The 16,827-nt window shown below is 37.4% G+C and overlaps 1 protein-coding gene across 2 annotated transcripts in view; it reads right to left on the reverse strand.

The window, feature by feature from the left end:
- lrba (LPS-responsive vesicle trafficking, beach and anchor containing) overlaps positions 1-16,827 on the reverse strand; it is a 275,018-nt gene that overhangs the window by 64,252 nt on the left and 193,939 nt on the right. For both annotated transcript variants that reach the window (XM_081361109.1, XM_081361108.1), the window contains exons 40-43: positions 13,246-13,363; positions 12,855-12,957; positions 8,963-9,078; positions 8,206-8,318 (exon numbers count right to left, since the gene is read on the reverse strand). In XM_081361109.1, coding sequence (XP_081217235.1) covers positions 8,206-8,318; positions 8,963-9,078; positions 12,855-12,957; positions 13,246-13,363 — 450 coding nt within the window. The remainder of the gene's footprint in view (positions 1-8,205; positions 8,319-8,962; positions 9,079-12,854; positions 12,958-13,245; positions 13,364-16,827) is intronic.

Genomic DNA, 16,827 nt, shown 5'->3' on the forward strand with positions numbered 1-16,827 from the left:
GGGTGTGAAACCTGCGGTTGTATCTTTTAATGCTCCACTGTGCATATGTGTCCATGTGTGCCGGCATTTATGTGAGATTTACCACTGTGCAACAAGGCCGAGGGCTGTGGGTCTCATCTAAAAATAGAGGTTAATTATATTCCACTAATTCTAATATAATCGTGATTAAACTATGTCTTGGATTTAATTGGGATTTAAAAAGGAGCACGGTTTAATCAACACTTGATTGTAAATCATTAAATCTTGTAATAATTGCCACAGAAATGTAATAGACTCATGCTGCATGGACTCAAATGCAATCCGTGTGTGTCTGTGTGTGTGTGCATTAAAGTGGAATGCAGCCCTGGGCTGACAATGACACACAGTCTGCTCTCTTGTGGCAACTACGGTGAGAACACATACTGAATTAAACATTGCGCGATTTAACTGATTGATTGCGGTAATAACAGGACCCTCATTAAAGAAAGAAAAGGGTGAGCGTGATAAAAAACATCTCTGTCATAGCTCAGAGTGTGCGTGAGTGAGAGTGTGTTTCTATGTGAATGTGTAAATTTGTGTGTGCATGTATACGAGTGTGTGTTCGTGCGAGCCCCTCGTGTTGTTTACGGCAGTAAATTACCGTCGGAGGCTCTCCAGTACAATAGGGTTTCATGACAGTGTCGTTCATCAGGGTTATCCCCATATCCCAGCGCAGTGTGATGGAGTGAACGCACACCACCGATCCTAATACGCTCTGGCAGCACTGCTGAATATTTCTCTATGACGGCTCAAATAAATGAGCTGCCCCAATGTTTTTAATTAGACTGCAAATCTGAACAGACTGCCAGTAGCTATCAGTATGCGGACTTCACCGTGCTGATCAAAATTCAGGCTTTCGAGGGGAATTCATGAATTGCGACTCATAGCTTTGTTTATTTGCGAACGATTTATTCAAATCAGGTAATAGCACATACAAATTAGACAAAATAGCCCAAAAAATTTGCACCCACTGTGATGTAAGCACCTATATTGGCTCTTTAAATGCCAGAAGTGTGCTTCACTACATGGGTATATCCATGGTTCTAAAATTTCTCAATCATTTGTAAAAAATTACTACTGCAAGATGAAAATGTATACAAACCATTCTTTTAAACTTCCACAGGTTGTGACAGTGCCGGGTAAATTGCGGCAGGCAAACATCACAGATATTTCCAAATAAATCCCAATATATCATAGAAAGAATGATAGTGACTTAACTTAAGCACTGAATATAAAAAATAAAATAAAAAATAAAATAAATAAATAAATTATATTATATATATATATATATATATATATATATATATAAATCACTGAAAGTGTTTTTTTGTACTGAAACAGCATTTAAAAGTGCCATAATATGCTATAATACTAGATTAACCAATCCACTATGCTAAATGGCTAAACAAGCTGTATTTTTTATCTACTTTCTCAATAAAATAAATGTGAGTGAATAAATAAACAAATGAAACTTTGGCATCAGAATTAGGAAGTTTCAATATATGGAGGAAAGCCTGAAGCATGTATTAGAGAAGGTCTGAATGTGTATCTAGAGCTCAGCTGAAAGGGTGTAAATGCTGTGATGCAAATCAATATGCCATTAACTACATCACTGTGAGGGTGTAGAAACAGGTCAATATATTCAGGTGTTATTTATGTTAATGTACAAATATAAAATTATGCCTTAGACAGGACACCTTTTCTTTTTTTTCCTGTTACTCCACTAGTATAGGATGTTACCCATCATATATTTCTTAATATACTGGATTAAATGATACATTTACAATTTAACAATGGAAATCATATTATTTAAGTTTTCTGTTATCACAATATCACAATTAAAGTCAGCATTAAATGGAAATTCACCCTGTTTTCTAAATGCATCTGAATGTTCTCATTGTGAACGATTCAGCCATGCATGTTTCATTTTTTTTAACTTGTTATTTTTAACTTCTCCAATCATTTAGTCTACTTAAATCAAGTTCCTTTCTCACAATCAACTGCAAATTCTAATTCAGATCTGCCTCCATCCAATCGACCACTGATGAACAGAGCTCCATCCTACTTTTTTTTCTTCACGATAGTACGTTTCACTTGGATGTACATAAGGTTGGGTAAAAAAAAAACGCGGCTACTTCCATAACACACGCGACTTTAAGTGAACATATTTGTTATATTTGCTATATTTGTTGCCATTTACTATCTATTCCATTAGGTGAGCAGCTCACTCAGTTGTGTCAGTTTTGTTCTTTCTGGCTTCAGTGATAACTCCAGCTGTACCAGATGTCATGAAAAGGTTAGAGTTTATGATAAGAAAGCCAGCAGGGTCACAACGATGAGACAAAAGGAACATAAATTCATGAAGCACATTCTTCTGCCCGCAGGAAAGACAGTGCGTGTCACACAGCGTCTATGGCAATTTCACCCCGCTATGTAAAAGGTCCCACATGACCTGTTTCTATCAAAGCAGAGCTGGGATGTGGCATACGCAGACGACAAGCGAGAGCGGGAGGGGTTAAGGACAAAAAGAGGAAAGACGCACAGCTTATACAAGGTTCAGATGGCCTTCACAGGCGAGGCTGTGATGTCATGGTCCACTGGCCATACACTGATATTGCCTGTGTCAACAGCATGAATAAAGCAGTTGTAATAAAGATTGTTGAGATTTGCTGTTGTTCGCTACAGCGGGAGGGGTGGCAGATGAGGGGGCTGCTCTTGCTCGGCCTCCGTTTCTCCCTAAGGCTTGAAAGCTTGACTGAACATAAAGGCAAGGCTGTCAAAACTCGAGAGTGAGTTTGAGGGAGGGAGGGAAAGAGAGAGAAACAAAGGCGAGGGTGATGTATGATGGTTTATAGGTCTGTTGTCTTTTAACCTAGTGGGAAGAAGCCATTGCAAAGAAACAGCACAGGGGAAGAACAAATTAATAAAAAAATAAAAAGATATGCTCCAAGCTGTGTGCTGGCTATTTTTATATCAATATGGTACAACATTATCCTATTCAAATCAATATGATAAATGAGGTAGGTCAAAAGTTAGCCTGGCTAACGTCAGACCTCGTCTCATTGAGACGTGGTCTGGGAACCACATGTTTATTTTCTCATATTTGAGGCGTGGTTTACGAATGCCCAGAGCCGTTTATTGGGCGCTACGAATGTCTATCAAATGCGCCTGTACGTAGCTCATAGCCAATCGTTTCAATTATACCAGATGACGTATGTAGAGCGACAGAAATTCGACGAGGAAGAAGACGAAATAAACTTGCGTTCTAAACTACTTAGAACACTATCTAAGGCTGCATCGAAAGGTAACTTCGCGTCTGATGCCATGTTGGATCCATAGATATAAACAAACTGCTTCGTTGTGTCGCATAGACGTCGTCATCGTCTTGCTGCTCCCTCCCCGTTCTGTGATTGGTTCCCTTTTTGAGGGGAAAATCTGGTGAATAAAATCGCGCTGCGCGCAAGGCAGCATGGGGAAACCCAGGCTAATCAAAATAATCTAAAAGTAATCAAAAAGTAGTCTGATTACATTACCTTAAATGTGTAATGTAATGGATTATGTTACTAACTAAAAATTTTGTCATGTAATTTGGAATCAGCAACCAATTTATAAGTAATATACCATATGAGCACCGGTAAAACACAAATTATTTACATATGAACAACTATACAGATGTACAAATGTGTATGAATCCTTATTTATGAATATTTAAATAGTGGCATTATGATTCTATTGTATTTAACTGTCATAGCAATGGTATTATGTTTTCAGTCGCATTTATTAAACACAGTTTACTAATCTATTTAACATGAAATAACATTTTGTTCTGTTCTGTGTAACTTCTACTGCAAACTTGTTTTGAATGATTTACATAATGTTAAACAACACTACACTTTAAAACCTTAAAACAAATAGCATTTTTGTAATTGTTTAACCATTATTTATCATTAATTTATTTATTTGTTAACACTAAGGGCATTTTCTCAGTATAGTATAAAACCATAAAATGCACCAAAATGCAACATAAATTCACAAATCACTCAATCACACTATTTGTGTTCCGTAATTGTGAGGAACAGACCCAAATTCAAGCCTTTATTCAGTGATCTTTATCTCCATTCTCAGCAGCGACCATAAATGTCAAATCCCGCACTCCTTGTAAATTAAAAAAAATTGCTGCCTCAAGAAGCTTTATGATATGTTTTACGGCAGTGATATCAAACGCTCACTGGCTCTCATCAGCTTTGTCACAGATTGCGACATGTTTTGATTGATGTGCATTTAAATGAGAAATGCGGATAAGATTTTCAGCGATTAATAACTTAAATTCTGCTCTGTACCTCATAAAAAACTATTGTATACCGCCAGAGAGGACTGCGACTGTATCACATCGTCATTTGGGCTACTTTAGTTACCGCTTCTGACATTTTTGCAAAAAATAAATTATTGTGATTACATTTGTCTGTTATGCTTCTCTTTATAACTGAACATATTTTTAAGAAATGGTTATAGGTAGGTTTAGAGAGATAGGAGTGGGATTAGCAGTTCAAAATATATTTTTAATGCCGTTTTGTTACTGAAATTTTCATTTTCCTACACATTTCTGTCCATTACATTTTATATATTCTTTTTATATTCTCTATAAAATGGATATGTTTTGGGGTAGGGTTACGGGATGAATCTATAAAATGGTAGAAGGGCAAATATACACATATTTATATATATTAGTAAATATTTTGTTTCTTTAGCTGTAAGTACACAATAACGCTTACGTTTAAATACTGTCAATACATCGATATTGTACGTTTCAAAATCTATCCAAACGTACAAAAATGTAGGCTTTGTTTTGTTCCTGTAAAAGTTGTGTATTAATAACTATGTATTAACAATGAGACCAGGCTGCCACTCTAACAGAGGAAAACTTACAAGACATTGTTAGCTTGCTACACATACACATACACATATATTTTATATGATAGATGGATATGAGATAGATTAGTCTATTCACAAAGTTGATTCATTTTATATTATCCACTAGACAATATTGAAAATATTATAATTATATCCATTACATATTGCCCAGAACTATATATATATATATATATATATATATATATATATATATATATATATATATATATATATATATATATATATAGTACCTGAAAGAAACATGGTGCTTGTCGGATCTGAATTGGTAAAACAACGCAGAAGATACAGATAGCATCTTACATATAAACCTCCACTGGAGAGCAATACAGTACGTGAGCAATGATCTCAGACTGAAGACAGTAAGGGTGACTTCTGAAACATCACGGTTGTTTTTCCACAGAAATGTATCTTCCATTATCTCTCAGTCCTTTGTTTTCCTGCCTCTTAGAACTGATTTATTCTGCCATTTTGGGTCAGAGTGGACACGCGTTCGATCATCTGAGCTCTAAAAGTAATCTTCTGTCCTCCCTCCATTGGCCACCATTACATGAAATTGATGGTCATTTTTGAGGCAGTGACTGGCAAGATTTCACAAGCACTTTTAAAGTGGAGTTTGAGGGTGGAGGCGTTTTTAAAACACAACTTTTGTCCTACAACTCAATTACCAAAATGGTGTAATGCAAGTAAAGAGCATTCTTTTGGAGGAGTGCCCCCCAGCACTTGACATGAAATATTTATCAGGTCTACACTGAGAAAGGAGCTCTTCAAGACACTGGTTTTAAGATACAAACATAAGTGAAATGCATTTAATTAAAATGATAATAACCATCATCATCAGGACAAAACAGATCAAACTGAAATAGCATGTCCTGACTAATCCTAGTTAATCACTGTCACTTCAGCAAAGCAGCTATTAGTAGTTCAGAGGTAAACCCGCTACACAACAATCGATTGCAATTAGATCAAGGTCAGGACCACAGAATGATCAACCAGGGGAACAACCTCGATTCACTGGCACAAGTATTTTAGGCTGAGTCCTGATTCAGGAGAACACTGTACTTGTTTGAATAGCTGCAATGTGGATTAGGGGAAAGGCAACCAAAATTTAGGCCGGGACACACCAAGCGAGTGTGCGTCGGCGAGCATCTGTCGGGCTAGTTTTCGAAGTGTGTTCCACACATCGGCAGCAGTTTGCCTGATTCAGCATGTTGAATCGGCGTTGGGGCCGTCGGTGAGAGTGGGACCTGATTGGTTGTTCAGTTTAGCGAACGAGTCAATGCACGAGAATTAAAGCGAAAGTAATGAAAGAGAGCAAGTAAGTCAAGACATTCTAATGTTATGTTATCCAACCCAACCCAAGCATTCCAAAAGGTGAATATTTTTTTAACAACATGAGCAGCTTAAAATGAAGAAAATGATCAACATTACTGATATTCAAAATGGTAAGCAAGCGATGATCCTTTTTTCGGTTTCTCCTTTTGAATGACGAATATAGACTATTGATACCTGATATAGACAGTTAATTCCTTACACGCAGGTTCAGAATGCACATACTATTTTGCTTTGCAGTCAGTTGTAGTCTAAGTTGTTTGTTCAAGCGCAGCTTTTTGGTCCAGATGCAGTCGACGCGAGGCAACAACATCGTCAGTTTTCGTTGCCGCTAGTTCTTTGAAGATGGCTTGGTGTGTCCCAGGCTATAGATTTACAGTGTTGTAATATGCTATATTATAATGTAAGACACAGCATATCTAATCTTATGTATCATATGTATGATTACACATTTATTATACAGTGGGGTCCATACTAAACCTCTGGAATACAAAAAAGGATTTTGAAGAAACTAATTTTAAAACTTATTTTATGACAAAATAAAAAAAATATATATTTAACATGCTGCACTACTACAGAAACAAGAGAGATTAATGCAAGTAGACACTTTAGTCGAATTAAAAACAAAATCTGTTTCAAAATCTGTCAATATCCTTGCCAATATAACAATTTCTTTTCTTTTTTGAATTAAAGTAAACACTACTGGGTAAAATATGCGGCAATTCAAAAATGTATAATTTTATTCAGCAAGGATGAATTAAATTTATCAAAATTGTTCAAAATATTTCCATTTCAATAAAAAAAAAAAAATTACTTTAAATTAATCAAAGAATCCTGAAATAAATGTATCTCAGTTTCCACAAAAATATTAGGCAACACAACCATTTTCAATATCGATAATCAGAAATGTTACTTGAACACCATATCAGCATATTATAATGATTTCTGAATGATCATGTGACACTGAGAAAGGATGCTGAAAATGAAAATCGAAAACTAAAAAATAATAGTCTTGGTGATAGTAATAGTCTTGGTCATCCTTGGTGAGAACAAGATACTTACCGACTAGATAAGATACTTAGAACACTTACTGACTCCAAACTTTTGAACGTTAGTGTACATCTCATTTGCAGCCATTGAATTGTAGCAATTTTACTATATATGTATATCAGGATTATATCAAACATTGAGCCACCCTACTCTTCAGTATAAGCATCGACGTGACTGGCCACTAAATCTCTGTATTTAAAAGAAATTAGTGTAAGAACAGTGCGTGTAATTGATACTGTTGAATCAGGAGAAAAAAACGTTATCGGCCAAGGATATAAATCCTCATGAGCTGCCTTCAAATGGTGTGATACAATTTAAGATACCTATGTATTGAGCGAGAGACTGAGAGAGACAAAGGCAGGTCTGGTGTTCCCAGCAGCGAGCTGTGTCAGTCTGTCTGTGTGGTTAGCTCAAGTACTACTATGCTCATTAATTAGCTCCTTAGGGAGGCTGGCTGGCTAACGGGAATGGGGGAGGAGGTGAGAGGCGGGATGTAGGGGGCTTCTGAGGGGTTGATTGAGGGGGAGAGGGGAGGAGGAGAGACACGGACCCATTATCTGACTTGTCTGCGGTTGAGGGTGCCTGGCATGAGGTGACGCGCACGCGGCCGCAAACGCTTTACTACATGTACGGTCAGACTCACAGCAATGAGTCTACAGCGGCAGTCATTCCCTCCCTCGCTAGACAGTTACGTCTGTCTATCAGGCTCAGCTTCATCGTTAAAGCTGCCGGACGGGGTTTTCACTCAAATACTCCCGTGTATTTGTGTTTTCAAAACTTTACTTCAGACATGTCCTTCAGTCTTTGAAACTACAGGAGTTCTCTGAGGTTCAGGTTGTTGGCTCAGAGTGTTTGTGTGTGTGTCTATGTGTTTACCTTGGACAGATCTCTGTAGTTACTGGGCAGGGTGAGATCGAGATCTTCACTGTCGTAGTTGGTGATTACCCAGGGGAACACAGGATACTGGTTCAGATCATTAAATGTACGGCCTGAAACACAAGGAGTGTCAAACCACATTTCCTTGAGTCTTGTTAGCTTTATCATGACCATGATTTCACTTCGTCATCATGTCCCTTAAGTACAGTCCTTTAAATAGAGTCACTGAAACACTAAATTATTATGCGAAGTTGTAAATGATACAAAGATTATTTTACATTTTACAAGAAAAACTATTTCATATTTTCTACTTTAAAATTTCACATTTAATTCAATGTGTTACTTGTCGTTTCTTTGTAATTGTCAATTATAATTAATTTACTAGCAATTTCTAAATGTGAAAATTGTTTCTACACCCATTATTTTTCAGTATACCATGACTGGAGCAACGGGGTTTTAGAGATGAGGCCTTTAGTATTTGTCCAAATTCCTTTCCAGTCTTTATTAGTTGTCTAACTCTATGTCCTAAAGACATGAGGATATTCCATTTGCAGGGCTTTGGTTCAATAAGGTTTCAGTGTGGGTGAGACTATGTGGCCCAACACAGCAAAACAGAAACTCAGATTAACATGGAAGAGTTAACTTTTGTCGCTTGTTGTGTCATACGGAGGTGTTATTCATTCATTAGTACATTAGCTGAGTTGATGTTTGGAGAATGTCTGGTGATGGTTAGCATTCAGGTATCATTGATTTTTACCTGAAATGGTGTTGAGGAACATGAGGTACTCAAAGTTGGAGATCTCTCGTCTTTGCCAACGCTGGGTCATGTTGGAGGCCTTGTAGAGCTGTTTCGGGCTGGCCAGAGAAATGCGTCTATCAGAGAAAGAAAAGACACATTCAGAAATTCAAAGAGTAATCTGAAATGTGCACATCTTTGCCAAACAGTTGATTTACAATATACCATTTACTGGCATTAAAATACATTTAAAATATAAGAAATCAAATAAAGTATTTGTTTTCAGTACACATAAAATTCAGTAAATGGAAATATTTTATCAATTTGATGGAAATATAGTAAGATAGTAAGAGAACCTCTAACTGATCTAGTAATCTGTTGACTAATTTCTTTATCACTCAGACAGAGAAAAGTCTCTTTTGTTTCAGCATCTATTCACTTTGACGATCGTGATTTTTGAATCCCATGTCACAGGCTTACAAAAAAATGGCACAGAGTAATTGTGTCTTCAGTAATTCTAAAGTCTTCAGTGTCTAAAGTAAAAGTTACTTCAGAATTTTGTGATTGGCTTAAACATTTTTTACATGTACTTCACAGCAATGTAACCTTGTTAGTGCTCAAACAGTTATGAAACACTTCTCAAATCCTATGGCTATGTTCCCACAATACATCAATTCGGGACTTTTACAGCATTTTGCTGGATTAAGAAGATGTAACACAGCTAGAAAAGTTTCATTTCAACAACGGATTCCATTCACATAAAACCTCTAAATAGAAAAATACCTTTAAATCTATGGGAAATGGCTTTCATACAACATTAGCATAAATATTAGACACAATATGATTAGATTTTTTGCTCCAATGGAAATACTTACCATAAGAAGCCAATATTCAAATTCTAGAGGACTGATACAAACAGTGAAGCATTCCAGTACTGTTATATGAAATACCGCTGAGCCAATCAGAATCAATACAAAAAAAACTCTTCTAGAATTCTGAATGCAGTATATCCTACATCCAAATTCAGACATGAACACAGACACACAGTGGCATCATGGGTAATGTGGGAACCTGTTAAATGAACATGCACAGTGCAAGCAAATATGTGGACACTAAAATAAATGACTCTCCATCCAATTAAAACAAAGCGAAATTAGAGAATTCATCACTGTCACCCAGCGTGATTACAGTCATTAGGCCTCTCTGAAGTTTCCACTGCCCTTTGCCCCTCCTAACACAGAGCGAAAGGGAAATGCCACACGAATGTTAGCAGAAGGGTATAAGTGAATTCATGGCGGGAGAGGGCGGTTTGTAATGGTCAATAGCCACACAAAAACCTCTGACCAGTTAAGAGCCACCGAGAGCCATGTGAGGAATCAATATCCACTATATAATGTTACCCATTATGTTACCTTATAGTTATGTAGTTTCAGTGAATGTTAATAAGAACACTGATTTAGAAGGATATTGTTATGGAATTTCATAAATCTAAATCAAATTTTCTTTGGCTGAACTACAACTGCAGCAGAGAGTGTGTGTGTGTGTGTGTGTGTGTGTGTGTGTGTGTGTGTGTGTGTGTGTGTGTGTGTGTGTGTGTGTGTGTGTGTGTGTGTATGTGTGTGTGTGTTTCCTGTGTTCCCAGTCTGCCCTGCAGGCTCTGCACTGGCCCCTGTATTTATTTCTCAGTTGGGGAGATAAATAAATGATGTGAATTGTGTTTGTGTGAAGGTAATTAGGCAGTGCTACAGCCACCCCCACACCATACACACATTAACACACAAACAAGCAGTGTTAGGCCAGAAACATACTAAAGTCCGCAAACGTTGAAGCAAATGCTTGGACAACAGATTTCAAGTGCAGAACTGAGCGACCATGAGCAAAGATGGCAGAAAGTAGGGCTGTGTGGTAATTCAAAATCACGAAAGTGTTAGCACACGCAATTTCTAAACTGCAGAAAACATGATTTTTCCACTAGCTCCCTCAGTGTGCAACATGAAGAACATGTGAACATGAACAGGGAAGGTGAATTCAAGGAAGGATAAGGACTTGGATTTTAGAATTTTGGATACAGGAGAGATGATGTATCATGGAGCCAGGTAATTTGCAAGGCCTGTTAAACTATCGTTGCGGCAAAACAGAGTAAACGCTATTCATATAGAATGTGTTTTTGCGGTTAAAAAATACGAGGCGCAGGTCTAGAGACAAGTTGAACTCATGTCAAAAGACGCAAGCGCAATGGTTAAAGACATCCGTCTAACGCATGTTTAAAAACACATTCTGAACCAGGGGAACAAAAATATAGCATAATAGGCATTTGCAAACTGCACAACATATGAAAAGAGTTAAAAATGGCATAAAGAAATAATCAATACCATCACATATTATTTATGCAAAGATATGGTGCACACAAATATCGCCAATAAAGCTGGCTTCCAAATAAAATGATACAGTGTTGGTCAGAATTATTTGCCCCCTTCGTAATTATGATCAAAGATGGTTGCAAAAAATAAATCTGCATTGTTAATCCTTTTGATATTTTAATAGAAAAATTTGCAGAAATCTAACCTTTTATTGAAGTAAAAGAATTGAAAGTGAGGGGGAAATCACATTATGAAATAAATGTTTTTCTCCAAAACACATTGGGAACAATTATTTGCCCCCTTTTATTAAATACTTTTTGCAACCTCCTTTTTCCAAGATAACAGCTCTGAGTCTTCTCCTATAATGCCTGATGAGTTTGGAGAACACCTGACAAGAGATCAGAGACCATTCCTCCATACAGAATCTCTCCAGATCCTTCAGATTCCCAGATCCATGTTGGCGCTTCTTCTCTTCAGTTCAGCCTACTCATTTTCTATAGGGTTCAGTGTTTGCTGTCTGTTCAGTGTCTTTCATCTAACCATAGAATCCGTCCTGTTTGAAGTTCTAGTAGTGTCAGTTACTTTTCAAACATTCTATGGACAGATGAAAAAAAAAAAAAAACTCGACAGCAAACACTTAAGATGGGTTTGGTGCACACAGGGATAAAAAAAGTACCCCATGTGTAAAATGAAATACTCTCTATCTTTAATGCTGTGGGCCTAATTTTCTGCCAGAGGTCCTGGACATCTTGTTCAGATATATGGCTTCATGGATTCGATCAAATACCAACAGATCAAAAATAATAACCTGACAACCTCTGCTAGAAATCTTATAATAGGCCATGTTTGGATCTTCCAACAGGACAGTGATCAAAAAAAACCCCATCAAAACAAAAATGGGTCACTGAGCACAAAACCAGGCATCTGCAATGGCCATCCCAGTCCCTGACCTGAACCCTATAGAAAATGAGTGGGCTGAACTGAAGAGAAGAAGCGCCAACATGGATCTGGGAATCTGAAGGATCTGGAGAGATTCTGTATGGAGGAATGGTCTCTGATCTCTTGTCAGGTGTTCTCCAAACTCATCAGGCATTATAGGAGAAGACTCAGAGCTGTTATCTTGGAAAAAGGAGGTTGCAAAAAGTATTTAATAAAAGGGGGCAAATAATTGTTCCCAATGTGTTTTGGAGAAAAACATTTATTTCATAAAGTGATTTTCCCCCCACTTTCAATTCTGTTACTTCAATATAAGGATAAAATATCAAAAGGATAAACAATTTTTTACAGCCATCTTTGATCATATTTACCAAGGGGGCAAATAATTCTGACCAGCACTGTACATACAAGTATGTAAGGAAATATTGTTTTAAAATCGTGGTTAAAATTGAAATCGCAATTTTGATCAAAACATTGTGATAGTATTTTTTGTCCATATCGCACAGCTTATCACATACTTCCGGGAGGTCCCGCACAAGCTGTGCAAGTATCAGTGAGATGAATGTGAATGTATAGCTTTCTGCAGGTATTATAAAGAGCTGAAATACAGAAAATACCTGGTCTGAGGAAGGCCAAAATTCGTGCCGACTCCAACTCTGGGGAGACAGTGCACCACCTTTTTCACTATAGCCGCATCTGGGAAGTTGAACATGATCGCCGCTGTAGGGAGGAGTGAGAATTTAACACACTTCATTCACTGTGTGTAAATAAATAGTAGAATTTCTGTTGAACTGTTTTAAAGGAGTCATGTTAAAAACTCAAATTTGCAAAACATTTTTTTTAAATTAAATAATTAAATGCATAATTTTAATAAAAAAATAATAATAATTAGTAATTGTTTTTTGGAACTCTGGAGTTTTAAAACATGTTTTCTATAGTCTCTCCTCAAAAAATACATTTTGATGAGCCCTTTAAGATTTTCCAGAACAGCAAGTGATTAGAGCTTACTCCTGTTGGCCATGAAGACTTCCAGCGCTGTGTTCTGTAGCAGATAGCGGCGAGAGAAAATCGCTCTGATCTCTGTGAACTGCCATTTCCCATGCAAACCCTCTGTGTAGGCTAAAATCTGTTCAGGAGATACAAACAAAGACAACTGATCAGAGAAAATATAAAAAATAAAGGGAATATTAGTAAGAAAACAGCAGGGCAGAGGGAAGGTTTTAGTTCATTTATCACCCACAGCTCATGCTCAGGGTTGCAGTGCAGGATTAATGTGTATTATTGATCAGTCCTCATGAAAAAGAGATGCTTTAAGCGCTAAAATGAGCCCCATTCAGACACACACTAAAGGGGAGCAGGAAGGCCACAGTTCACTAAAAGGTAATCAGTACCAAGAGAACTGGAAATCTATCAGTATTTGCCCTTCAGGTTGGTGTGAGCGAGAAATGGTTTTATCATGTGTTGCTGCTGCACAATCATCATACTTCATTGTCCAGAAAATACAAGAAATATTAAAAACAATTGTTCAGAAAGCAAAGAAATGTTGAAAACAAAATGCTAGAAAATATTATTATTAATTTATACATTTCTACATATAAATTAATTTATATAAAACAAATGCATAAATAGTGCTCAGTTAGTTTTTTTTTTTTTTTTTTTAGAAAAGGGACAGATAATACACTTCTTTTTTTTTTGCTGAAGTCACATTTTTACAACATGTTGCTGCAGATTTTTTCTGGTTCTTGGTGGAAGCAACCAAATTAGGCTTCCAACTATCGCAGATAGCCCTGATCCTGGTTATTTGCGAAACGACTGAGACGATAGAGAGAAAGACAACTGTAGTATAATTTTGCATTCACAGATGCTCAGCTGTGCCAAACACTCTAGTCTTATCTTAAGACTCAACTTATCTGTTTCTTCACCTCCACATGCTCAATATTTTCTCACATTTCTAATTTAGCTTTATTACAGACTGGTTGTTAGGACAGAAGAGGAGAAAGAGACCACCACACCTGATCTGTGGGGCTCTGATTAGGGCGGATAAACAGCTGAGTTTATCAGGCATTCAGATCTTCCAGTAAGCAAGGCTAACACAGATATGCACTCATTAATGAGAGAAAGGGAAGAGGATGGAAGAAGAGAGAAAGAGAGGGCATCAGCTGTGCTGTGTGCTGCGAGCAATGTCACTGCTCCTGTCTGCTCTGCAGACTCACTTCAAAGTCTCCGGAGTTCAATTAAATGTGGATTAAGGTCGTTCCACCGCCCCGGTAACGCTGCCGTTCGCCACCGCAAACTCCCTGACAAGCGGCATGCGAGACGGCCCTGCTCTCCTATTTATCTTCCTCATCTCCCCTCTGTCAGGCAGTTGGTATGGAAACCGCACCATTAATGTGATATCTGATGCACTACCTAACCAAGGTATCATGGAGAAGTTTGAGCATGGAAGAGTTTATTACAGCTGAGAGATTACGGACAGGGTCATAAAGATGTAATCCACTTGCACAAGTGTAATCGAGGAACTTCATCTGAAGGATCTGTCTGTTTGCATTGTGTATTAGCAGCAGCTGCGATGGACTGGTAATGAAATTAACCCCATGTAAGGAGTGTTAATGCTGCAAGAGTCCCCCAACCACCCACACACCCACCCACCACTCAACACAACAGCATAATATAACACACACTTCACGACCTGATCATTACCTGCCATTCTAAATGGAAGGAGTGAAAAGAGTCAAAGCAAATATAAACTATTAAGCATGGGTATTAAGAGGTTGTTTAAAGGCCTAAGTCAAAAGAGCCCACCTTCAAGTAGGGATGGAACAGTATTCAAATTCTAGCCAATACAGCTAGTAAATATTCAGAGAATTCGGAAAAATAGTTTCCACAAAATTCTAAACCGTTTTTAACATTGATTATAATAATTCTATATACCAAATCAGTTGTGATGCTTAAATTAATTTAGAATAGTGTACTTAAAAGGTAAAATCTTTGTCATGGTCTTGTGCTATTGCAAGTATATGTTAGATAATTGCAGTAGTAATCAAAAATGCGCAAATAGGCAAAATGTGTGAATAAAAAACAATTAAATATCCATTATTTCTGCATCACTGAAAAAAACATCAGATTATACATACAAAAAAACAAAACTATATATATATATACAAAAAAAAAGTAGCTCATTGCTAATTATTTTCAGATGAAAGTCACTTGAAAGGGGCATCTGGAGATGAACATCAGCCCATAAAATCTTGCTGACTAAAAAGACGACCTTTAACCTGTGCTTCATTCCATCTCTATAGCAGAAGAACTTCAATAGTTCACACTTTATCTTACTCCTGTCTTCTCAAACCCAAAGGAATAAAGCATTGATGCAGTGCCTTGGCTTGACATGCTGTAGATTGATATGACAGTCTGTTGTGCATCTAATATCATATTTTGTCTTCATGTACCTTGCACCTCATGTACTAGCCTTGTAATTAACTCTCTCGGTTTTCTTGATCGTTGTCTGAAAATCTGCCTCTCCAAAAAAGTTGCACACTAATATTTAGTTGGAACGCCTTTAGCTTTGATTACAGTGTGCATTTCTTGAGGCATTGATGCATAAGGTTGTCGAAACATCATAACATCTATTTCAATCAAGTGTTGGATTAAGGTTTTGGCCAAGATATTGCATTGACAATGGGAGAGTCTAACCACTCTGTAAAGTCTACTCCAGCACATCCCAAAGACTTTCAATGGAGTTATGGCCTCTGTGGTGGCCAAATCATGTGTGAAAATGATTCCTCTTGCTCCCAGTGAAAACCACTTTCACAATTTAAGCCCATTGAATCTTGGCATTGTCCTCCTGGAATATGGCAAGGAAATACATCTTCCAAAATGGCTCTTTAAGAAATGAAAAGCTACACACTGCATCAGTTAGGGTTAAAAGAATTGTTGCCAAACATATAACATGCCAGAAACATATTTATAACTGCAATAATGATCCAATGCAAACAGAGCCTTTTTTTGTCATTTAGACATTTAAAGCCACTTTAAAAGACTTTTCTACAGATATAAATTAATTGTTTATTCCATTTTGTCTATACCATTTATGCCAAAACACATAAAAACAGAAATAATTCTAATTTCAAGACCATGATACTGACGCCAAACAGACAACAAAAGGTTGAAGTCGAAATGGGAATGTGTATGTATGTGTGTGTCATTTCAAACCGCTCAACCTGTTAGGATCAAGAGGCAGCAAGTCATTTCTGAGTGCTGTCATTTGTCTCTGTCAGCCGCTGAAACGAGTCTGAGATGAAGAGGGACACATCTCTCAAACAGACATTCTGCCCTCTGCCAAAGGACCCTGTGCGCGCAAACGACATCCTCCAAGCGACACACACACCAGGGACCAGCGCTTGAGAGCATGTGCTCCGTCTCTGACAGAATTGAATGAAATCTAATTGAAAATACCCCCCCACCCCACGCCAAAAAAAGAAGGGGGGGGGGTAGCGGGAGAGAAAAAAGCAAAGATAGCAAGTGTGAGACAGAGAGCGAGTGAACTATCCAGCGCTCTCTCAGAAAGATAAATGAGTCTCTGAATAGCAG

This window comes from Scardinius erythrophthalmus, assembly GCF_964197995.2.
Source record: "Scardinius erythrophthalmus genome assembly, chromosome: 3".
Taxonomy (NCBI): domain Eukaryota; kingdom Metazoa; phylum Chordata; class Actinopteri; order Cypriniformes; family Leuciscidae; genus Scardinius; species Scardinius erythrophthalmus.